The sequence below is a fragment of the Salvelinus fontinalis genome, chromosome 24 (genome assembly GCF_029448725.1).
Source record: "Salvelinus fontinalis isolate EN_2023a chromosome 24, ASM2944872v1, whole genome shotgun sequence".
Classification (NCBI taxonomy): Eukaryota; Metazoa; Chordata; class Actinopteri; order Salmoniformes; family Salmonidae; genus Salvelinus; species Salvelinus fontinalis.
Window position 1 is genome coordinate 24,703,888 of NC_074688.1, and position 24,404 is coordinate 24,728,291.

Below are 24,404 nucleotides of genomic sequence, written 5' to 3' on the forward strand. Positions count from 1 at the left end.
CTTCCCTAGTAGCCTACTTACTTTGTTAAGCTCTCCCCGTCCTACAGGTCAGCGAACCTGCCCCATGATGTAGGCCCACTATGATAATCAGCAGCACCTGCTTGTTCGCCCCGTGAATCTCGTGCGTCCCCCAGCGTGCCATTGTGCTTCTGGAGCGTTTGAACTATGTCCATGATCACAGCGCTGATCTGTTCACGGAAGGGCTACTCCTCCTCTAATGTTTATTCTGATATATATGAAAAAAAACTCACTGTAATAGGGGTTTAAAGGGTCAGATATTATTAGAAACTATAAAGTGTACGAGAAAGATGTAGAAAACAAAAACACAAGCCCAAGACTGACAGACCTTTTATACAGTAGGTGAATAATTTAGAATTTGTCACGTTGCATTTTTTTCTGTTGAATTTAAAGAGAACCACTAAAATAAACAAAGTTGATAAGATAAATGCTATAATTAATAATATCTTATATTGACTATACAATATTATTATAATTACAATGTATTATTATTAGTATTATTAGTATTATTATCACAAGTATACCATCCCTCCTCTTTCACCAAAGTCTTTATACAACAGTCCGAAGTTCATGAAAGTTTTGCTGCTGATAAGCAGAGCCAATAAAAGCAACAGCTCTGCAGTGTAAACACTGTCAGGTCTACCTGCTTCAGTTAGTCAGTGCAGCCTTCTTCTTATGATTTGCATAAAGGCCCCGTCAGCCAGCCCACAAATTACCATGTTTTATATTCCTTGCCCTCCGAAAGCATCATGGCAAATTATATCACTCTTCTCAACTGGGAAGTGAACCAGATTCTCCGAGCAGGTGTCAGGAGTAGGGAATTCACATAAACACTGGAGCAGGAGAGGGAGGGGAGAACGGACATTTTTTTGTACTTTCTAGATCTTTCTTCTCCCCAACCTTCCTTTCCCTTTTAGTTCAGAATCTAACTTTTTTTAATGTTCTCGAAAATGGTGTCCAAGTTGACATCTCTCCAACAGGAGCTCTTGAGCGCCTTGTTAGATTCCGGAGTTACCAAAGATGTTCTGATCCAAGCGTTGGACGATATGGACCCTAGCCCGAATGGCTTTGGAGTTAAGATGGAGAATTTACAGATGTCTCCGCCAAGTTCTAAAATCAACGGAAATGATTCGAAGCCGGTATTTCTTACGTTGACCAATGGGCACAGTAAGGGCAAACTGTCGGGAGATGAGGGGTCCGAGGACGGGGACGATTTCGATACCCCACCGATACTGAAAGAACTCCAGTCACTTAACACCGAGGAAGCAGCGGAACAGAGGGAAGAAGTTGACCGAATATTAGCGTAAGCGAATAGAAGTTTAAATGTTTAATTTCACACATTTAGGGATGTTCATTACCGAATGAATGTGTAGGGTATAGGCGCATAACCAAAATTATATTGTATTATTTATTTGGCTACTTATTTTAGATGTAGGAGTCATTTCAGTGCATTTAAAGCGTTTTATATTTAACATTGTCTAGCAAATTAGGACAACAATTAGGGCAAATTAGAACAACAATTAGGGCAAATTAGGACAACAATTAGGGTTATCTGCCTGTTAAAGTTATTTCTTCCAGAAATCATTTTCAGACGTGTGGCCCATGAAAACTATAGCCTACTTGCCTGACCGCAATACTCAGAAGTGTATCTGCATTGTGTCTGTATTTTAGAATGTGACAAAATTAGTGTAAAAACTCATTTTAATTTACATGTCAAGCGCTTGGCAATAGGTCTCAATGTTCCTTGTGTTAACAAATGAAAATAACGCGCCAATAGCACTTTACGCGTTTTAGTTACTAATTATCCACACGGGTTATTATTTTTTTCCCTTAGCAAAATATAAACTTAACGAGAACTGTTTATATTTAACTTACTCGATCTCTCTCACTTAGATTATATCTGGCAATGCAAGAAGAGAAAGTTAATTCACATCAACGTATTTGTTTATTACGTAGGATTCAATGTTGCACTAGATATAGGCTCTAATAATAATAATAATAATAATAATAATGTTCTGGCGAAATATTGCAACACTTCTTAAAGCAAATATTGTTTTGTTTTATGAATGTAGTATATAAAGGCCTTACTCTTTGTAAATGTTGTTATTGTCTTAATTTATCTTCTAAAAGCCCTTTATAAATGTTCATTCATTACGCTAGTAACATGATCAACTGGCCAGCAGAAAATCAAAACTAACCCACGTGTAGTTAAGTTATTATTAATTGTATTCTATAAATCATCAACTGAAAGATACACAGTGTCGTATGATTAGAGTGAATGGAGATCTGGTTATTCATTGTCGAATGTTATAAACCAACATCTAAACCAACGTATAAACCCGCAGACTTAATTCTCCAAAACAAACAGTTGTGTGTAGATTTGCAACAATTACCCATGTGAAGTCCGTACTTAATCTGAGATGACTGTGATGGTATAGGCTAAGTAAGTGTAGTTTTACTGTAATATTTTAGAGCACGCTGCGCATATAGGCTAGGCCTTTTAAATCGTTTGAAATACATTTTCTTTATCGACATAAAGCGTCCTATTGCGTTGTCATCGATGGGTGCAATTCAATTGTGTTTATTATTGATATAATTGAAGAATTGGAATAATTCAGATGATTTTACCCCATGGGCAAATGTATTCTTCGATAATTGAATGCAATTTTGGATGGAAGCCTTGAACTGATCAATTTCTTTAATTTCTTATCAATGTATTATCAATTTCCTACATTTAACCAAACAACATGATTTTATTCTACCAAATTACTTATTTATTTTATATGATTCATACTCGATTCTGGGATTATTTAGTCTGAATTTAATTAGGCCTATGGGCATATTGTCCAAATAGGAAAATGTAGGCTATAACGTCAGTGTGTGTCAGACTCAGCTGACATAAAATTCTGCACTTCTAAACCAATGTACTCTAGGCCTATCCAATTCGTGGAGTTTAGATTATTTGATAGCCTAATTTGGTAACATTTGTAATATATTTCTGTATCCTATATCCTTGATATCTCACATTCGCTATGAAATATTGACGTTTCAAAAACTGTGGATCAGTTATAGGCCAAGGTCTAGGATTTAGATTTTCTAATTTCTCAGTTTTGCCTCTTAGCTACAGTCAAAACACTGAATTGAAAATAGGCCTGATTCTGAGTATTTTCAGGTTATTGAATGTATTATGAAACCAAGTACCCAATTGTCATACTTGAGTAACAGTAAAGATACCTTAATAAAAAATGACTCAAGTAAAAGTGAAAGTCACCCAGTAAAATACTACTTGAGTAAACATCTTAAAGTATTTGGTTGTAAATATACGTAAGTATCAAAAGTAAATATAATTGCTCAAATATACTTAAGAGTAAAAGTACAAGTATAAATTGTTTCAAATTTCTTATTAAGCAAACCTTATTATTTATTTTTATTTTTATGGATAGCCAGGGGCACACTCCAACACTCAGACATCATTTACAAACAAAGTATGTGTGTTTAGTGAGTCCTCCAGATCAGAGGCAGTATAGGGATGACCATGGATGTTCTCTTTATAATTGCGTGAATTGGACCATTTCCCTGTCCTGCTAAGCATTCAAAATGCATTCGAGAGTACTTTTGGGTATAAGGGAAAATGTATGGAGTAAAAAGTACATTATTTTATAATGATTAACAGTCATTTATTAGGGTACTTAACAATTGTCCCAACCCCCCCAAAACTTGGGGATAACATGGATAGCATCAGGCAAATAAATAAACAAAGTTAAATAAATGCTTGTGCTGCAGCTAGGTGCTGTAGCTAGGTGCTGTAGTTAGGTGCTGTAGTTAGGTGCTGTAGCTAGGTGCTGTAGCTAGGTGCTGTAGATAGGTGCTGTAGCTAGGTCCTGTAGCTAGATGCTGTAGATAGGTCCTGTAGCTAGATGCTGTAGCTAGGTGCTGTAGATAGGTGCTGTAGCTAGGTCCTGTAGCTAGATGCTGTAGGTAGGTGCTGTAGATAGGTGCTGTAGATAGGTGCTGTAGATAGGTGCTGTAGATAGGTGCTGTAGCTAGGTGTTGTAGCTAGGTCATGTAGCTAGGTGCTGCAGCTAGGTGCTGGAGGCAGGTGCTGTAGATAGGTTAGGAACTTATTTGGCCGATGAATAACACATTAGATAAGTAGTGCTGTTAGTGTGATTGCTAACGTAGCACCACAACCTATATGCCATTATACACATCACACTATTAGGGTTCTAATTGAGCGAATAACATATATTTAGCAAGGTGAAGTTAATATTGTTGTATGTGTTTTATGTAACTGCAGTGAGGACCCCTGGCGTGCCGCCCGCATGATCAAAGGCTACATGCAACAGCACAACATACCACAACGTGAGGTGGTGGATGTAACGGGGCTAAATCAGTCTCACCTATCACAGCACCTCAACAAAGGCACGCCCATGAAAACTCAGAAGCGAGCGGCGCTCTACACCTGGTATGTCAGGAAACAGCGGGAAGTTCTCAGACGTAAGTTAATATTTGAGTTTCTCACACAGCCTTCGATACAGTTAGAGGCACAGAGGTGTGTTGGCCTGGGCGTCATAATTCTAATGGCCATCCACAACACAATGTGCATGAACATAAATGTCATATCTCGGCTATGCATATGGTCAGAAACATATTGCAGTAAGCCTATGCCTCAAATGTGTCTGATTTATCATTATGGCCTAGGCTACATACTGTATGGAGCAATTGTCCCTTATTCAATTATGTCTTATTTCTTCTTATTGTGTTATTGGTTTATTTTGTCTCCATTCCCCCCAATACAATGTTTTATGTGACATGAGATGTATCAATGTACCTTGTTCTTATTTTTCAGAATTCAACCAGGCAGTGCAAGGTTCTGACAGCAATATGACTGACAAAGGCAGTCAGGATCAGGTGCTGTTTTTCTTCCCAGAGTTCAACCCTCCTGGTCAGGGTATGGGGCAACAAGGGGAGGAGGTGGGCTCTGAACCCTCCTGCAAGAAAATGAGACGGAACCGTTTTAAATGGGGCCCTGCGTCCCAACAGATCCTCTACCAGGCCTATGAAAGACAGAAGAACCCCAGCAAAGAGGAGCGGGAGGCGCTGGTGGAGGAGTGCAACAGGTGAGGGGAGGAGGCTTTGGAGAATGAGAAAGGGGCACCTTTTTGTTTTTGTCCCAAATGCCACCCTATTCCCTATTTAGTGCACTGGTGCCAATATGGCTCTCGTCAAAAGTAGTGCACTATATAGGGAATAGGGTTCTATTTGGGATACAATTTTGTTCTCTCATTGAATAATTTAATGTTTGGCACATCTTATTTGATACTAACGCCATCATTACTGCAGCACATGGCCTTAGCTTAGAATGATTTTGACAGGTTTTAATGTCTCTCTTTGTTTACACTATCCAACTATCATTCCAATGCAACTATCATTGTTTTCCCTTTGTTCTTTTCCATTGTATTCCATTGATACTATTTCAATCTCTCCTCCTATAGGGCTGAGTGTCTTCAGAGAGGGGTGTCCCCGTCTAAAGCTCATGGGCTGGGCTCTAACCTGGTCACTGAGGTACGGGTCTATAACTGGTTTGCCAACCGTCGTAAGGAGGAGGCCTTCCGTCAGAAGCTGGCAATGGACGCCTACCCCATACCCACCCACAGCATGAACCCTCTCCTGTCTCACAGCCACAGCTCCCCACACCACCACAGCTCCCAGATCAGCGCATCCCCCCCTAGTAAGATGCAAGGTAGCGTCTCCACACCACATGCATACCACAGTACATTATTCTGCTATTATATCTAATATAATACTACACAACAATGGAATCATTCAAATGTGGTCTTTCATCTTGCTGTACCTGTCTCAGCCATGATCTGAGTGCATGTAATCACTATGGCATCTTGATCAGGGACATGCCTTTGACAGTTAAAGAACAATGGTTGGCAAAAGATTTGGATGATTTTATTTCCATCCCCAAGCGAGAGTGAAAAGTGGCAAGAAAAACGGTTGATGACATCAGGGAGAGAGAAGAGAGAGGGCAAGTGATCAATAAGAGTGACTTAGGGAGTTGAGCAAATGTCATTGTTATTATGATCTTTAAAAACACACTGAGAACAATCCACATTGTACCTGCAATCTCCACTCCAAAGTCAGCAGGCAGGCATGCAGGAGCAGGAGAGTGGCACAAAGAGCAGCAGTCCTGTGACAGGCCAGGGTCAGGGCAGGGTCACGGAGGGATTCAGCTGTAGCTGAAACTACAACCACTACTTCCACATTCATAAAAGCATGTCGGTCGGTCGGTTGCTTGTGACTTTTTGGGGAATCAACAAAGTTCCTGAAGTTGTAAATGGGAAATCCAATGAACTGACCATTTGATATCATAATGATGCTTGCACTCAGTGCAATTTATCCGTCTACCTCGGCCTCTATAAGACATAAAATGGAGCTGATATCTTGGCATAGCATTATCCTCAGTGCCATCGCTCACCACCATAAAAGCAATGATTGGAGAAACTCAATCAAAGCCTCGTGTTGTTCTTTCATGTTAGAACACGAGGTAAACTCTCTAGCAAAACAAGCCGTTTGCCTCGGGTTGCTCTTTTACCTTTGGTTATACTGGGCCCATTGGCCCATGCTCTGTTTGCTTGTGGTTTCTCACAGCAACCCTGACCAAGCATTGACCTCAGGTTGCAAAGTAAGGAGGTAGGTTCAGTGGTAGGCTTGTGTGGAGGTGAGGGAGAAGGGGCTGGTTGTAGAGAGGGAGAGGGTAAGGGTCAGAAGCAGAAGGTACTTTGCTCCCCCTAGTTCTCGGTTGCTTGCTTACAAGGTGTCCTGCCGGTGTCCTGCCGACAGCATCAGCTGTTTTTCACTGTCAGCCCCTGGCCTGACAATAGCACCCCAGCAGGTTGCCTCATCGTGTTGCTAGGCCACGGTCTGTATTATGCATGCTTGATGGACAATTAAAATCCTTGGCTACTACATCTCCCAGGCCTTCGATAAGTGGCTCCTCTGACTCTCTATCCCCCAGCCTGGCAGGGGTCCCTATTGTCTGTGGTGTATTAGAAGACTGCAGTGACTGTAACCTAGGTTATTTTATCTTAGCTGGGCCTTGGGGAGGGCCTGTTTTAAAGCCCTCCTTACCTTTATGGGGCGTCAGTATGTTGTTCCTTGGGAGGCTGGGCGTTCTGCAGACCAGAGCAGCAGGAGCTGTCCTCTGGGGTATTGGCTATTTTCTGGCCAGACAGGACTGATGACCCCTTGTGCTCCAGCCTATAGAGAGGTGTGTGTGGGTAACCCCCTCCTTCAGCTATCACCACTACAATAGTTATGTGTGGGAGATCACTAAAGTGTCACATCAAAGAAAACCTTTTACTCCTGGAGTTTTCATTGATTCTCTTACCTCTGTTGATAAAGGTGAGGTAACTTGATTGGCCAAAACGGGATACAAAGTCAAATAGTATTTTTTGGGGACAGACGAGGTTATTCTACCGTCAGTGTTTGGCAAAAGACCAAACAAAACAAATGTATAGATATCTTCTGTTACTAGTCACGTCTCAATATGTAAATAGGTGATGCACACACACTGTTGGTCTAATCGAACTGTTTCATCAGCTGAATGATCCATTGTGTCTGAAGCCATGATACTTTTAGGGCCGTAGTTTCCCCTTGGATCATTCACTTAACCATACAACCTGTGCTTTTATAGAAAAGATGAGAACAGGCAATTGGAATTCAACCCTGTTCTAATACAAACAGATGCCAATACGTGTGTGTCTGTGTGTTTTACCATACTTAATGAGAAAAGGATGTCGTGACCATACTGTTGTGATGTTTATAGTTGTCACGTTCATTTTTTTGAAAGAAGTGGAGGGTGCTCAACCAACGTGAGTCGAGGTGCAACCTAAAAATGTGATTATCATTGAAAAGGAAAAGGCGTAACCCTCGGTGTTAAAAAGTAATTGTTTTATTTTAAGTTAAAAGATTAACGTTTCGGCCACTTTGAGGGTGAATCTGAAAGCTGAGCATGGGGAGCAAGTTTCATACATCTCTCAACAAAGTATAGAGGTGGGAGGCTTTTCTTTTTTGTTGCTTCTGTTTAGGGTTCTAAGTAGGACTTCCCTTTATGTTGATCTGCATCGAAGCTGAGATAGAAACATTGACGGGCCAATCAGCACAGATAATTCAGCAACAGTAGCATCTTTTTCACCAGAATTTGCTAAGAGATTGAGTTGAACGCCTGATAACCTGCTGATATCTCATTTTTCTGAAGACTATTCCCTCCTCCCACACGGCAAAGCCTGCTGATTCATGAATCTCCCACCTAATCTGACACACTGGAAAGGTTTTAGCTGTAAGATTAAGACGGCAGTGAGGGGAGTCTGGTTCAACACCTGGTAGACTGGTGTGATGGGCACATTCCGTTCATTTGGTAATCCTCTGAAAACAGTGTGATTTGATTTAACAACAGAGTTAAACACCATATATTATAGGAGGGAAAAACAGTGAGCAGGTTGTGTTGCCTCAATGCCTTGTGTCACCCCAAGCTATGTGGGAGTTGGCCTGGCCGAGGGATAGAGAGGCAAGGCCTGCCCTATGCCTGGCCCTGCTCTGTCCACTGGGAGCCCCAGCCTGGTCAGAGAGGTACAAAGGCCTGCTACGTCCTGCAGAGACCCGGGAGGTCTCTCATATGCACTGGAGCTACAATTACCAGTGCCTGGGGATGAGGAGAGAGGCTTTGATATTACATGGGTCACACAGAGCACTGAAGCCTTTTAAACCTTCTGCAACTCCCTGCTGCCTACACTATCACTCCCCTTCACAGGGTTCTCCCCCTCCCCCTGATCTACTTCTAGTCTCCCCTGGTCCAATACCCAGAGTGCTTGGGTATTGGGGTTGATTTAGCTCAAACAATATTTAAGATGACAATTTAGAGAGTGATAGAGGGGAGATAGCTAACTTTTTTAGAATGTAAATAAGAGCAGATGTGGGACACAGTCTGAAACTGGTCAAATGTCTTGCAGCCAAAAGTACAGTAGTTGTTTCAATTTTTAGTTGCTTTTTTTCTGCAATATAATGTTATCCTGAGGAAGAAAGATTTCTTAATCTCAAGCTATATTGACAGCATCTTTATAATATCCCAATAACACTGCTGGCCGCCCCACTGGTGTCCCAGAAATGGAGCCCTTCTCCTCCTTCCAAATTACCAATAGCCTCACACCAACTAGACGACGGAAGCCTTCCTTAATGGGATTAGGGTTCTCTGCAGCCAGAATTACTGCCTGACACAGGGAGACAAAACTGGCTTGAATAGCACCTCACTCCCATGACACTTTACAGGTTGCCCAGCTTGGAGATAAATGCCTGTTTAGGAGTCCTCTGCCATTGTGAGGCTATGGTGGTTAAGGGCCCAATGGAGTGCATTATTGTCCTGTAGCAGTGTTAATAAGACACAGTGGAGTGCTGTGGGGTTGCTAGTGTGTTGTTCAGGACAATATGAGGTCTGTCTGTGGTTCTCTTGTGGTCTGCCTGGACAGACTAGACAACATGTTAGTTGTTAGTGGATGAAATACAGTCAAGATGAAAATGATCAATTCTTTGGTCTGATTTAGTTGTATTCCCCAGGCAGTAGATCATGTTTTTGCTAAGGATACATTTTATTTTGGGTGAGATACGATCTTCCATTATTTTATGGCAGACATATGATGCTTGGTGTCCCCGGTCTGTGACTGTCTGTGACTATCTGGGACAGTGGCAGCCAGGGCGCTCAGTGTGACATGCGTGGGTCAGGGACAGAGGGCCCAGGGAAGATCTGGGATCTGAGAGTAAACACTGTCCTAAATGGCACCCTATTCCCTACATAGTGCACTACTATGGGCCCTGGTCTAAAACAGTGCACTTTATAGGAAATAGGGTGCCATTTGGGACTGGCCCAGTGTCACAGCCCACTGCTCTGCTCTGCAGGGGGGAGGGAGGGAGACTCTGTGTGAGACTGAGACTACAGGATAAGAATGTGTTTGACATTGGTTGTAATTGTGTAATGTTTGCTCTGTTGGTATCAAAGGGGGCCAGGATTGGCAAACATCCATTTGACAGGAGGAGAGCAGCATTCCTTTGGCCCCCGGTGGAGAATGGAGGTGGGAGACAACAAGGGGTCTAGACATGGGATTAAGAGATGGGTCATTCAGTGATGTCACAGAATTCAGTGACTAAGTGTTTGGAGAGTGGAAGGATAGGTGAGAACATAACAGGGTTCCCTATTGATGACATACTGTACATAGAAGGCATTTCTTCACTTCCATACCTTTACCTGGGCACAGAGAGATCCTTTCCATGCTGGGTAGGAATCACTGTGCTGCCATATTTATAGACCTATCCAAGGCCTTTGATACTGTCGACCATCCCCTACTTATTTAAAGGTTGTCTGAAATGGGCCTCGACTAGGTGTCTTGCAAGTGGTTTGGGAACTATCTGCCAGACAGAACACAATGTGTGCTTTCTGATGATGTCAAGGTATCTCGATATTACTAAAGGTGTCCGTCATGGGTCGATTTTGGGACCTGTCCTCTTTACTATTTATATAAATAATATTGGTCTATCTGAAAAACCTGTAACATTGATCTGTATGCAGATGACGCTGTTATGTACGCTATTGCCCCTACAGCTGACTAAGCTATGTTGGAGCTGCAATCTGATTTTGTTGCCTTGCACAAAGCCCTTGATGGTTTCAAATTTGTACTTAATGCAGGAAAAACTAAATGTTTGTTACTTTCTAATTCTCATAGAAGTACTTCAGATGGCTTACACATTTATGCATTGGCTGGTTCGTTCATCGAGCAGGTTCCCGCCTATAAATATATGGCCTTTTGGATTGACAATAATTTGACATTTAAAAACATACAGATGAGCTAGTTAAGAAGCCGAGGTGTAAAGTAAGCTTCTTTTAAAGAAACAGATCAAACCTCTCCCTTAACAGCAGGAAGCAGATTGTAGTCAACTTTCCTGACAGTTCTTGACTATGGTGACACCATTTATCAGAATGCAACAGCCACTACTCTTCAACTTTTGGAGGCCATCTACCATAGTGCCCTTTGCTTTATCACATGACAGTTTTAACACGCATTACTGCATCCTGTATCAAAAGGTTGACTGGTCCTCATTAAAGTTCATTACACCCTTTTTGTTTAAAGATCTACTACACAAGCTTCCAACCTAGCTCACTTCACTGTTAAAATAAAAAACACGAGACACCAAACCCGTTCACAGGGATGGGTACCTTTCAAGGTTCCTCTAGTACGCACCGATCTAGGTACATCTGCTTTCAGTTTTAGTGCTCCCCATTTTTTGATATAGCCTACAAAACTCCCTACATTTTGACTCTGGTGCCTCTAGGGCAGTTTAGGACTTGAATGTTGAATGAATTTAATGAGAATTGCAACTGTTTGGATTGTATTTGTGATGTTTGAAGCTGTAGTGTTGATTCTCTAATTTGTAGTTTATTTTGTTTTTATTGATGATGTTTTGTTTATTGTATTGTTGTCCTCCGGGTACCATTGTAAATGGGTTCCCCTGAATAAAAAGATGGTGCATGAGTTCATAAAGTCTAGGACTGGGGTTATGGGGGGCTGGTGTACGGTGTATTGTAAACACTGAATGGCCTTGGCTGAGCTGGGTTGATAGCACCAGTGGAGGGGTCAGTGTGTTTGTTTGCTCTGCTCTCCCTGTCTGAGTCAAAGAGCAGGTGAGTCTGGTGGGTTGGAGTGACTGCTTGGACACAGCACACTTAGTCATACTGAGAGGCCTGCTACCGTAAATCTCTGCCCTATATACTGTTATCCTGTGTGACACAGATGTTGTTAGGTCAAGAAACAAACTCTCAATCTAACAATCTCTCAATTTCTCTCACTCTTTCTCTCCGTCTCCTTCTCTCCCTCCCTCTCTCTCTTCCCCACCATCCATCTCCCTCCCTCCCTCCTTCCCTCCCTACCTCCCTCCCTCCCTCCAGTGCGGTACAGCCAACAGGGACCCGGTGAGGTCAGCTCCTCAACGACCATCAGTCACCACGGCAGCATGGCGACCAGCCAGTCGGTGTTACAGCAGGTGTCTCCGGGAGGCTTGGACCCCAGCCACAGTCTGCTGTCACCTGACGCCAAGATGGTGAGTAGCACACCTGGGCCCTCCTAGTCTCTGATTAGATAAGGACCAGGGCTGCGTTTAACATGAGGTGCTTTCCAAATGGCACCCTATTCCTTCTGTACTGCATTACTTTTGACCAGAGTCCTATGGGCCCTGGTCAAAAGTAGTGCATTATATAAGGCAATGGGGTGACATTTGGAACGCAGCCATAGGCATATAAAGCAGGTCCCTGAGCCAGACTCCCATGGAACAGTTTGTAGGGAACAACAGTTAGAACATTGTGCTGCTCTCAGTGGAAAGTGGAGACAGGTGGCAGGCCATGGCTGAGGCCTAACATACAGTACAGCCTTCACCACCATAGTGAACTGGGCAGGTCCAGAGCTGAGCCAATAAACTTGACAAAGAAACATTCTGAGCTTATTGATTAAATGCCCTGTAAAGAGAAGTGGAGGGTGGAGCGCTCAACACTGCTTGCTCTGCCAGGGAAATGACGACAGCACTCGATTATGCTCAATGTTTTTTCTACCTTCAGAAAAGGGAGCTAGAGGGGAGAAACTCAGCCCTCTGTCCTATTCCAATATTTGATTGGTGAAAGCGAAACTTGGGCAGTACCGTACATGCAGACATTTCTAACTCTTGAACGCTGGTCCCAAAAAACAATGATATCGTATTCTTAGGATCAGAATAATATTGATATTATGGCACTAACCAGATTTGTGTTGTTTAAATCCAACAAAGTTGAACATCACAATCTTTATTTAGTGAGAATATCCCTTATGATTCATAGTGCATTTATCATTATCTCCTGTCAGTAGGAAGTTAGATTTTCGTAGGGAGGGCAGGTCAGTATACTGTGGAAAAGGTCAGAGCAGACAGGTTGTTATCTATGGGTACCGTACAGATGACTGTCTAAGTGTCACGCTCGTCCTCCTCCTCGTCTGAGGATCAGCATGGATCGGACCAATATGCAGCGTGGTTTGAATACATACTTGTTTTATTAAAGAAAGACGAACACGAAAAAACACTTGATAAACTACAAAACAATAAACAACGTTAACAGACCTGAACTTGTGAACATATAACATGAACGCACGAACAGGAAGGAACACACGAATGAAATGAACGAAACGAACGAAAACAGTCCCGTGTGGCACAAACACTGACACAGGAACAATCACCCACAAACAAGCAGTGAGAACAGCCTACCTTAATATGGTTCTCAATCAGAGGAAACGTAAAACACCTGCCCCTGATTGAGAACCATATCAGGCTAATTGAACATGAACCCAACATAGAAACACATAACATAGAATGCCCACTCAGCTCACGTCCTGACCAACTAAACAAAGACGAAACAAAGGAAATAAGGTCAGGAACGTGACAGTACACCCCAGCCCCCCCCCCCCCCCCCCCCCCCCCCCCCCCCCCCACCAAGGTGCGGACTCCAGCCGCAAAACCTGAACCTATAGGGGAGGGTTTGGGTGGGCATCTGTCCACGGTGGCAGCTCTGGCTCTGGACGTGGTCCCCACCCCACCATAGTTAATCCCCGCTTCCGTGGCCTCCTCCTAATGGCTCCCCACCATATTAACCCCACTGGATTAAGGGGCAGCACCGGACTAAGGGGCAACACCGGACTGAGGGGCAGCACCGGACTGAGGGGCAGCACCGGACTGAGGGGCAGCACCGGACTGAGGGGCAGCTCCGGACTGAGGGGCAGCTCCGGACTGAGGGGCAGCACCGGACTGAGGGGCAGCACCGGACTGAGGGGCAGCACGAGGGGCAGCACCGGACTGAGGCAGGTCACGGCTGGCTGACGGCTCTGGCAGGTCACGGCTGCCTGACGGCACTGGCAGGTCACGGCTGGCTGACGGCACTGGCAGGTCACGGCTGGCATGGAGCATGGATCAGACCAATATGCAGCGTGGTTTGAATACATACTTGTTGTTTATTAAACGAAGACGGAAAAACACTTAAACAAACTACAAAACAATAAACGACGTTAACAGACCTGTTCGTGCATTCATGTTATATGTTCACAAGTTCAGGTCTGTTAACGTCGTGTATTGTTTTGTAGTTTGTTTAAGTGTTTTTCCGTCTTCGTTTAATAAACAACAAGTATGTATTCAAACCACGCTGCATATTGGTCTGATCCATGCTCATCCTCAGACGAGGAGGAGGACGAGCGTGACACTAAGTCCCAAATGGAACCCTAATCTCTATATAGTGCACTACTTTTAACCAAAGCCCATAGGGCTCTGGTCAAAAGTAGTGGACTATATAGGGAATATAGTGTCATTTGAGACGAATCCACTGTCTGACCATCCCCTCCTCTCAGAGCAGCTGGCAGGAAATGTGAAAACAGTTGCGTGCATGAACACACACACCCACACGCGCACACACACACATGCATACACACTACTACTTTCAATCTGTGCTTTTACGCTTCATTATTGGATTATTTTGCATTTATTTTCTCCTCATTATTTGCTCGGTGTAGATGACTGGAGCACAGTGTTAGACAAAAGCAGCAGAACTAACTCAACATTTATCTGTGTGAGCTGCATTGCTGAGAACATCTGGTTTCACTTCTAAAGTGATCGCCATGCTTTACTCTATACCCTGATTTAACCATCCTTATATTCAGTTAGCATGTTAGGTTTAGGATATTGTCAGTACATGACTTCATTCTTGGTCCAGAATGGTATCACTAAGTTTCTTAGTGTGTCTCTCTCTCTAGATGTCTGCGTCAGGTGGAGGCCTGCCACCTGTGAGCACGCTGACCAACATCCACAACTCCCACCACACACACCAGCAGTCACAGAACCTCATCATGCCTCTCTCTGGAGTCATGACCATCGCACAGAGTGAGTCAACCAATCAACCAACCAGCCAGTGCTCTGTATTCCCCATGTCTCCACAAATGATTCTCTTAATGTAATAACTGCCCATTTATTCTCCTCTCTTTATGCAATAATTCTCACATGACCTCTATGTTCGCATGTACACAATGGTTGAGCTCCAATTGGCACCTGAATCACTATATAGTGCAATGCTTTTAACCAGGCCCCCATAGTGGTCAAAAGTAATGCACTACATTGCGAATATAGTCATGCTTGTATTGTCATGCTTTTGATATGAGCCAAATAACTTAAGTTCTATGTGGTTGTAGGTCTGAACACGTCGCAGTCCCAGTCAGTGCCGGTGATCAACAGCGTGGCGGGGAGCCTTGCAGCGCTGCAGCCGGTGCAATTCTCCCAGCAGCTCCACAGTCCCCACCAGCATGGCCTGATGCAGCAGTCCCCCAGCCACATGAACCAGCAGCCCTTCATGGCCACCGTGACTCATTCACACAGTCAGTACCTGCCTCTTAGTAAGCACTAAACGGTTGCTAATGCCATGTCATAGATGAGATATAATGCCAATATAGCCTTGTCCCAGATATTTGTCGGCTGTCTTGCCAACACCTTTTCACTCATTGACACGTCATGTTTAGCGTGACAATTCCATAAGGAGTTGACAAGAGATAAAGGTGAATCTATTGGGGTAAAATTAACATTGAGACGTTCTCTCTATGTCTTTGTCTTTGACAGTGTACCCTCATAAGCAGGAGCCACCGCAGTATTCCCACCAGTCACGGTTTCCCTCAGCCATGGTGGTGACAGACGCCAACAGCCTCAGTACTCTTAGCTCCATGTCATCCAGCAAACAGGTCAGTCAATAACATGACTCAGTCTCACCTAACACAGGCCACAATCAGGCCCCTCCCCCACGGCCCTGGCCCTGACTCAGTCAATACAGTCTCCCCTCTCTGTCTGTCCTCAGTGTCTGTCCTCTCTGTCTGTCCTCAGTGTCTGTCCTCGGTGTCTGTACATCTGCGATATTTGACCTCTCTGTGTATTAGAGCATGTGCATGTATAATGTTAGTAATAATTCCTTTTGCTGCTCTCTGGGAGATGTTTGCATAAATTGCGGTCATAAACTGCATTTAAACTAAGATAGTTTGTTGTAAATGTAAGTTGGAAAGCTTTAAAATGAATTCCCAGCTTGCTGAGGCTTTGTACTGTATCTTGTGCAAGCCTCCCATTAGAGATTTGATTGATCCATTTCTTTTTCTACTAACACACCAAATCTTCCTCACAACCGACACACAACCCTCTCCCCAAACTGAGCACTCACTAACAGTAGGCTGATAGACTAGGATAGATATGGTAGGCTGATAGACTAGGATAGATACGGTAGGCTGATAGACTAGGATAGATACAGTAGGCTGACAGACTAGGATAGATACAGTAGGCTGATAAACTAGGATAGATACAGTAGGCTGACAGACTAGGATAGATACAGTAGGCTGACAGACTAGGATAGATACTGTAGGCTGATAGACTAGGATAGATACAGTAGGCTGATAGACTAGGATAGATACAGTAGACTGATAGAATAGGATAGATACAGTAGGCTGATAGAATAGGATAGATACAGTAGGCTGATAGACTAGGATAGATACAGTAGGCTGATAGAATAGGATAGATACAGTAGGCTGATAGACTAGGATAGATACAGTAGGCTGATAGACACGGTAGGCTGATAGACTAGGATAGATACGGTAGGTTGATAGAATAGGATAGATACAGTAGGCTGATAGACTAGGATAGATACAGTAGGCTGATAGACTAGGATAGATACAGTAGGCTGATAGACTAGGATAGATACAGCAGGCTGATAGACTAGGATAGATACGGTAGGCTGATAAACTAGGATAGATACGGTAGCCTGATAGACTAGGATAGATACAGTAGCCTGATAGACTAGGATAGATACAGTAGGCTGATAGACTAGGATAGATACGGTAGGCTGATAGACTAGGATAGATACAGTAGGCTGATAGACTAGGATAGATACGGTAGGCTGATAGATTAGGATAGATACAGTAGGCTGATAGACTAGGATAGATACGGTAGGTTGATAGACTAGGATAGATACAGTAGGCTGATAGACTAGGATAGATACAGTAGGCTGATAGACTAGGATAGATACAGTACGCTGATCGAATAGGATAGATACAGTAGGCTGATAGACTAGGATAGATACAGTAGGCTGATAGACTAGGATAGATACGGTAGGTTGATAGACTAGGATAGATACAGTAGGCTGATAGAATAGGATAGATACAGTAGGCTGATAGACTAGGATAGATACAGTAGGCTGATAGACTAGGATAGATACAGTAGGCTGATAGACTAGGATAGATACAGTAGGCTGATATACTAGGATAGATACAGCAGGCTGATAGACTAGGATAGATACGGTAGGCTGATAAACTAGGATAGATACAGTAGGCTGATAGACTAGGATAGATACAGTAGGCTGATAGACTAGGATAGATACAGTAGGCTGACAGACTAGGATAGATACAGTAGGCTGATAGACTAGGATAGATACAGTAGGCTGATAAACTAGGATAGATACAGTAGGCTGATAAACTAGGATAGATACAGTAGGCTGATAGAATAGGATAGATACAGTAGGCTGATAGACTAGGATAGATACAGTAGGCTGATAGACTAGGATAGATACAGTAGGCTGATAGACTAGGATAGATACAGTAGGCTGATAGACTAGGATAGATACGTTAGGCTGATAGACTAGGATAGATACAGTAGGCTGATAGACTAGGACTGCGGCGGCAGCGTAGCCTAGTGGTTAGAGTGTTGGAATCGTAACCGAAAGGTTGCAATATCGAATTCCTGAGCTGACAAGGTACAAATCTGTCGTTCGGCCCTTGAACATGGCAGTTAACCCACTGTTCCAAGGCCATCATTGAAAATAAGAATTTGTTCTTAACTGACTTGCCTAGTTAAATTAAGGTAATATAAAAATAAAAGAAAAATACAATAGGCTGATAGAATAGGATAGATACAGTAGGCTGATAGAATAGGATAGATACAGTAGGCTGATAGACTAGGATAGATACAGTAGGCTGATAGACACGGTAGGCTGATAGACTAGGATAGATACGGTAGGTTGATAGACTAGGATAGATACAGTAGGCTGATAGACTAGGATAGATACGGTAGGCTGATAGAATAGGATAGATACAGTAGGCTGATAGACTAGGATAGATACAGTAGGCTGATAGAATAGGATAGATACAGTAGGCTGATAGACTAGGATAGATACGGTAGGTTGATAGACTAGGATAGATACGGTAGGTTGAGAGACTAGGATAGATACAGTAGGCTGATAGACTAGGATAGATACAGTAGGCTGATAGAATAGGATAGATACAGTAGACTGATAGACTAGGATAGATACGGTAGGTTGATAGACTAGGATAGATACAGTAGGCTGATAGACTAGGATAGATACGGTAGGCTGATAAACTAGGATAGATACAGTAGGTTGAGAGACTAGGATAGATACAGTAGGCTGATAGAATAGGATAGATACAGTAGGCTGATAGAATAGGATAGATACAGTAGGCTGATAGAATAGGATAGATACAGTAGGCTGATAGAATAGGATAGATACAGCAGGCTGATAGACAAGGATAGATATGGTAGGCTGATAGAATAGGATAGATACGGTAGGCTGATAGAATAGGATAGATACAGTAGGCTGATAGAATAGGATAGATACAGTAGGTTGAGAGACTAGGATAGATACAGTAGGCTGATAGACTAGGATAGATACAGTAGGCTGATAGAATAGGATAGATACAATAGGGCTGTCTGAAAGTGCACCTTATTCCCTATTTAGTGCACTACTTTTGACCAGTGCCCATAGGGCTCATGGCAAAAGTTGTGCAATATTTTGGGAATAGGGTTCCTTTTGGAACGCACACTAGGTGTGTGAGTTGTGATTGTGTGTTGACTTGTTTAATCCCTCTTACATTAGGATTCTACCGTAAACAAGATGGTGCAACTGGGGGGTCTCTCCTGGGTAAATACTATTTTCTTAGTACGGTCACTTAATAAAATCCCTTAGTTTTAGCCTGAGTGCCAGTCTGTTTGTGCCATCATGCCAACTATGTTAGTCTTGAAAATGACAGCAATGGAGTTGGCAAGAGCACAAACTGATCTGGGACCAGGCTAACTTAGTTCAACTGGACTGGCTCAGTGATTCGTCCAAATGGGATGTGTTGTTGTCCCAAAGCCAAGAACATTCGAATGAATATTTGTGTGCAATATACCATATTTTGTGTAGTAAATGTGTGTGCTTTTCATAACTTTATAGGCATAAATTAATGTTTATACAGACTGATACAGGAACCTTAACTCACATAATCAAGACACACTACCCTTCTTATGCATGTAAAGTCAATGAATGGCAATATGAGATCAGACCAATGAGATTTGGATTAATGCAACTTTTATTTATTTACTTAACGGTTTCACAGCTAATGTTTTTGCCTGGCTCTGCCTTTGATGCTGGGTTTGACGCTAGTACTCAGTTCACTCTGATTTTGTCAGAGCATGTGGACCACAAATCTCAATCATTGGACCAAGGAGTCGGGTGTGTGGATACTCCTCAGAATTCCTATTTCCTTTGAAAGGCTGAACCAATCAATCACCTGTGCCCTCATCCTGAACTTAAATTGATTAACGATGCCTCCTTTCGCTTTCCTCTCCATTGAGGAGAGAGAAGGCTGGTCGATCCCTGGCCAGACCTAGTCCCCTGATCAGGAAATGAACCCCACTGGTAATCAAAGTTCAGGAGGCTTGTGTCCTGCTACTTACTTACCTGCTATTGTGGAGAGGGGGGGTCTATTATGGGGGGGGGTGTCTTTTTTTGTAATTACAGTTCTTCCTCTTTCCTACTTCTCCCTGGTCTCAGTGATCGCTCTAGCCTGAAATGCCTTCCTCGGTGCTTTGCTTTCACACGCTCAATTTCCCACGCTGCCTGAGACAGAGCACTCAACGTCGTTCGGCCACAGCACTGTCACTGCTCATTGGGTTGATGGGCTGAGATGTGGCAGATGCTCCGATTGGCTTGAAACCTACCTGTCCCCTTGATAGAGTGGTTTAACTAGATACTGACTGGCTGCCTTTGGTTTGATATATGTAGGACCAATTGTTCTACATTGACCCTGTGTAATGTGTTGAGTAACGAGACCTAAGACGGCCATCAGTAATGTTTTTTCAGAGCAATGCAAATTAACCTCAACATATTGGTTTCTAGTTTTGAGCTATGCTTTGATGGTATCATGGTATACGTGTAGCTTTATAGGTGGACCAGCATTTAAACCAGACAGTGTTTAGACAGCTATTAGTTAGCAGGCTCTTCCAGGCTGCCTCTCCTCTTATCAGGCCTTTATTTGGACTGGGTGGTGCAGAGAGACCAGTAGGCTCTTCTCATGACATGACCAACATGCTGAGGCTTTATAACTCTCGTATTTGCTGAGGACCCCCCTCCCCTCCCACCCCATGTTAAACTCACCTCCACTTAGAGCACAGTGTCTAAAGACTGTGGTCTGAGCAGCTGTCCACCTTTATCAGGTAGGGCTGTTTGCTGGTCAACTGCCTCCACCCCTTGAGAGAAAGGAAAAAATAAATTACACAAACAATCTCCAAAAGGCCATTTGAATGTAAACAAGGCTTTTCAGAGTGAAGCGGAAGAAGAATGTGGAATGTATTTGGTCAGGTGTGGCGTAGGTAGGCCGTTTACATCCAATCTGAATCTGATACCCAGGGGACTTTAGAAATGGGACCTATTATCATGACACCACATATTATAAACATCCTCACCAGAAAATGTTTTTTGTGTTTTTGAATAGATTTTCTTTATTTATTTGTGTGATGTACTCACTCTGACGTTTGTTTCCCCTTTCTCTCGCTCTCTCTTTTTGCAGTGTCCTCTTCAAGCCTGGTGAGAGTACGCACCTGACTTCCTTGGTGCATAGCAACAGGAGCACATTTTTCCATCCTCTCACTGTGGTAACTGTGACAACTCCTAATAACTGTCAACAGCGCACTGGACAATGAGTCAGTCAATAAATCCAGAGTGGCGGCGGTGGAGGGCGGGAGGAGTGAGAGATGGGGAGAGAAACGAACACTGCAGGTTTGCATTAATAGACACCTAAATGAAGGGAGGAGAAACTGAATTTCCTCTGACATACAGAGGATCAACAAGGATGTATGATTTTTCACTGCAACCAATTTTGTGAAAACAGTATTCATTTCTCTAACAAAACAAATGGATCTTCACATTATGCCTGACACGCTGTGGTATGTAAGAATAAGACTGGTGGAGTGGATGTCCATGAAGAACTAACATGATACTGTGATCTGATGTGGAAAGATAAAGACATATGGATGCTGAGTTGAGAGGACACAATCAGCCTCAGTCGGCACAGCTATGTTGGGCTGTGGTGGGGAAGGAGTGTATGGGGGACTGAGTGATTCCATCTAGCCAAGTGCCCACTCATAATGGCAGATCTGAATAATCCGATCCCCACTATACTGTATATTATCAACGTCCATGGACAACTATCAGAACTACTGGATGACAATCATATTAACCTTGTCCTGAGCAACTGTATAGGTTTTTGTAGATAGATATTTCATATACATATATACCTGTTCTGTTTGAAGGAGTCTTCCATGTTGGTTTTTCATAATGTGATTTTCTGTACTGAAGAGTCAATAGTGCCAATAATTAGAACTTTGTTTATTTGTCTAAAGGATTTCAACATTTGTTATTTCCCAACACGGGGGAAATATAATAGACAATATATTGGTATTTTTTATTTGGTTCCATTTTTAAACTGTGATTGAAAGATATGACAATCTTTAGAAATTTTAAGGACTATGCAATGTGCATATGAAGTGCATATGAAGCCTCAGAAGACTGAAACGTGTAGAGTACTCCACACTTAGACAGAGGAATTTATGAGACGCATCCTTACTCTATGAACTTAGTGACCCTCATGTTGTTTCTGTTGTCAGAGCTGCCCGCAACACGACACAAAACCTTACACCAAAGTTTTATTTTGTTTTTATATACATGTACAGTAGACCCTGTATATACAGTAGCCAGAAATTCAGTTGGACACTTTGGGTGTTTTCTTTCACCCATTTCCCATGTTTCGTTCTGAAGAGAGAGTCAGCGTGCCATGACATCATAAACAAAGTCTGCCTTGTGGAGAAGCTTGACTCAAATATTCACTGTATGCCTTCAAACCTAGTTATAGCTTTGTCCCAAAACCCTATTCCCTATATAATCCACTATTTTTGGTAAAAAAAGTTTTGCACAAAATAGGAATAGGGTGCCATTTAGGATGCACACATAGTCCCAATCCCTTGCCTGCCTGCCTGCCTTCCTGGGAGACCTCTCTCTGACTGATGTTTGCTCATAGGGTTCAGGTGAACTTTAGGAATGGGACTTTAGCCTTCCCAGGCTCCATCCCCTCTCCTTCCACTTCCTCATTCCCAACATTTCCTCATTTAAAGACACATATGGAATTGGAGCGTTTTAAAAACATATATTCTCCGTCATAAATCATAACAGGGACTCCCCCCTGTGATAATGACAATATTTACAAGTATTTGCAAGCAAAACAGTGATATGGGTCTTGTAATTTGTGAAGGGGTGGAAGATGAAAGCATCTCTTGTTGTGACAGCAACCGTTGTAATCAGGCTGGATTCCACAGAGGTTAAGGAATGTTATGGAGAGTTGGACAGCCAGCCACACAAACAATATTAGTTACTTTTGCAATCCCAATCCACCAGGGGGTCCAGAAAAAGAACCACAGGTTACAAACAATCAGGATTTTATCATGAGTATTTGTGTAGCCTGCATTTGACTGTCTGTTTGTTTTCTGAATAATTATTTTTATATAATATTTTCTAAATGGAAGTCATACCCTCTCCACCTCCATATTCTGGTGTAGGCACATACAGACTCCCTTTCAATAGGTCACTACCTTGTTATTATTGTGTACTACCTTGTTTCAATCTGTTCTAAACATACCCACTGCCATCTAACCAGAGGGCATGCAGGGCAGCTTTCAACTGTAGATGACAGACAAAGTGATTTTCTCTTTGATGTATTATTTTTGTATTAATGGAAATCAATCTTTTAAAATCACTATTTATACTTTCTGAGAAAATGTCGATATTCAAGTAAAGCTTTTTTTCAAAATGAATGAATCAGTGTTGGTCAGTGTTTTCTGTTTTCGTGTGTATTTACAGAAAGGTTATATTTTTTGATGATGTAATAACCCACTGGACACAGACATCAGTTCAACATCTAGTTTTGATTTACATTTGGTTGAGTTGTCAACTAAACTGAATTCAACGTGAAATCAACAAACAATTTCACAGATGTCATTGGATTTAGGTTAAAAGTTGTGTGAAAAAAGACTAAATTACCTTAAATTGATTACTTTTTTCTAATCCAATCAGTTTTCCACAATGATTCAATGTCATCACATTTCATTTTTTTGTTAAAATGATGTGGAAACAACGTTGATTAGACCAGTTCTTGCCCAGTGGGAAGAGTGGTTGACAGATTTTGCAATACATTGATTATTCCTCCCTTGCTAAATGTATACTCAGTCATGACTCATGAGAGACCTTGAGGGAAATGGTTATCACCCTAACCTTAGCCAAAACTTTCATGGCATTTGACAACATTAGCCTTCCCTAGTGTTACCTTTTCACCTGACCGTTTCCTTATGAGAAGTGTGAAAGGAATGTATTCCTATCGACCAGATGACCCCACACACCTCATGCCTTTGCAAATCATGTTTATTCAAGATATCTGATCGACACACTGAATTCCCAGGAGTACACATTGTCACATTGTCCCTGTGTGTGTGTGTGCATGTGTGTGTGTGTGTGTGTGCGTGTGTGTGTGTGTATGTGTGTCCCTTGCCAGTTGGAGCAATGTGTAACACAATGCACATAACCCTTGAAGCAGTGAGCCCTGTTGGTTAATTTCTATGTTTATGGCCCTCTACAAAGATCTGTAATATTTAGATGTGATAAGACGACAGCGCCCTCTACAAAGATCTGTAATATTTAGATGTGATAAGACGACAGCACCCTCTACAAAGATCTGTAGTATTTAGATGTGATAAGACGACAGCGCCCTCTACAAAGATCTGTAATATTTAGATGTGATAAGACGACAGCGCCCTCTACAAAGATCTGTAATATTTAGATGTGATAAGACGACAGCGCCCTCTACAAAGATCTGTAATATTTAGATGTGATAAGACGACAGCGCCCTCTACAAAGATCTGTAGTGTTTAGA

General features: G+C 42.6%; 1 protein-coding gene across 6 annotated transcripts; it reads left to right on the forward strand.

Annotated features, from left to right (window-relative positions):
- Nucleotides 1-704: 704 nt before the first annotated feature.
- Nucleotides 705-23,292, forward strand: LOC129822206 (hepatocyte nuclear factor 1-beta-A-like). 6 transcript variants are annotated; one of them, XM_055880284.1, is made up of 10 exons: nucleotides 705-1,321; nucleotides 4,316-4,515; nucleotides 4,868-5,138; nucleotides 5,514-5,749; nucleotides 12,017-12,168; nucleotides 14,886-15,012; nucleotides 15,318-15,500; nucleotides 15,739-15,857; nucleotides 19,043-19,087; nucleotides 20,997-23,292. In XM_055880284.1, the coding sequence occupies exons 1-10, from the start codon at nucleotides 957-959 to the stop codon at nucleotides 21,015-21,017; spliced, it is 1,719 nt and encodes a 572-aa protein (XP_055736259.1). In that variant the 5' UTR covers nucleotides 705-956; the 3' UTR covers nucleotides 21,018-23,292. The 6 variants fall into 6 exon arrangements, with proteins under 6 accessions (XP_055736259.1, XP_055736261.1, XP_055736256.1 ...); XM_055880281.1 differs by having other exon boundaries at nucleotides 706-1,321; nucleotides 5,514-5,761; XM_055880280.1 differs by having other exon boundaries at nucleotides 706-1,321; nucleotides 15,318-15,518.
- The last annotated feature ends 1,112 nt before the right edge of the window (nucleotides 23,293-24,404 follow it).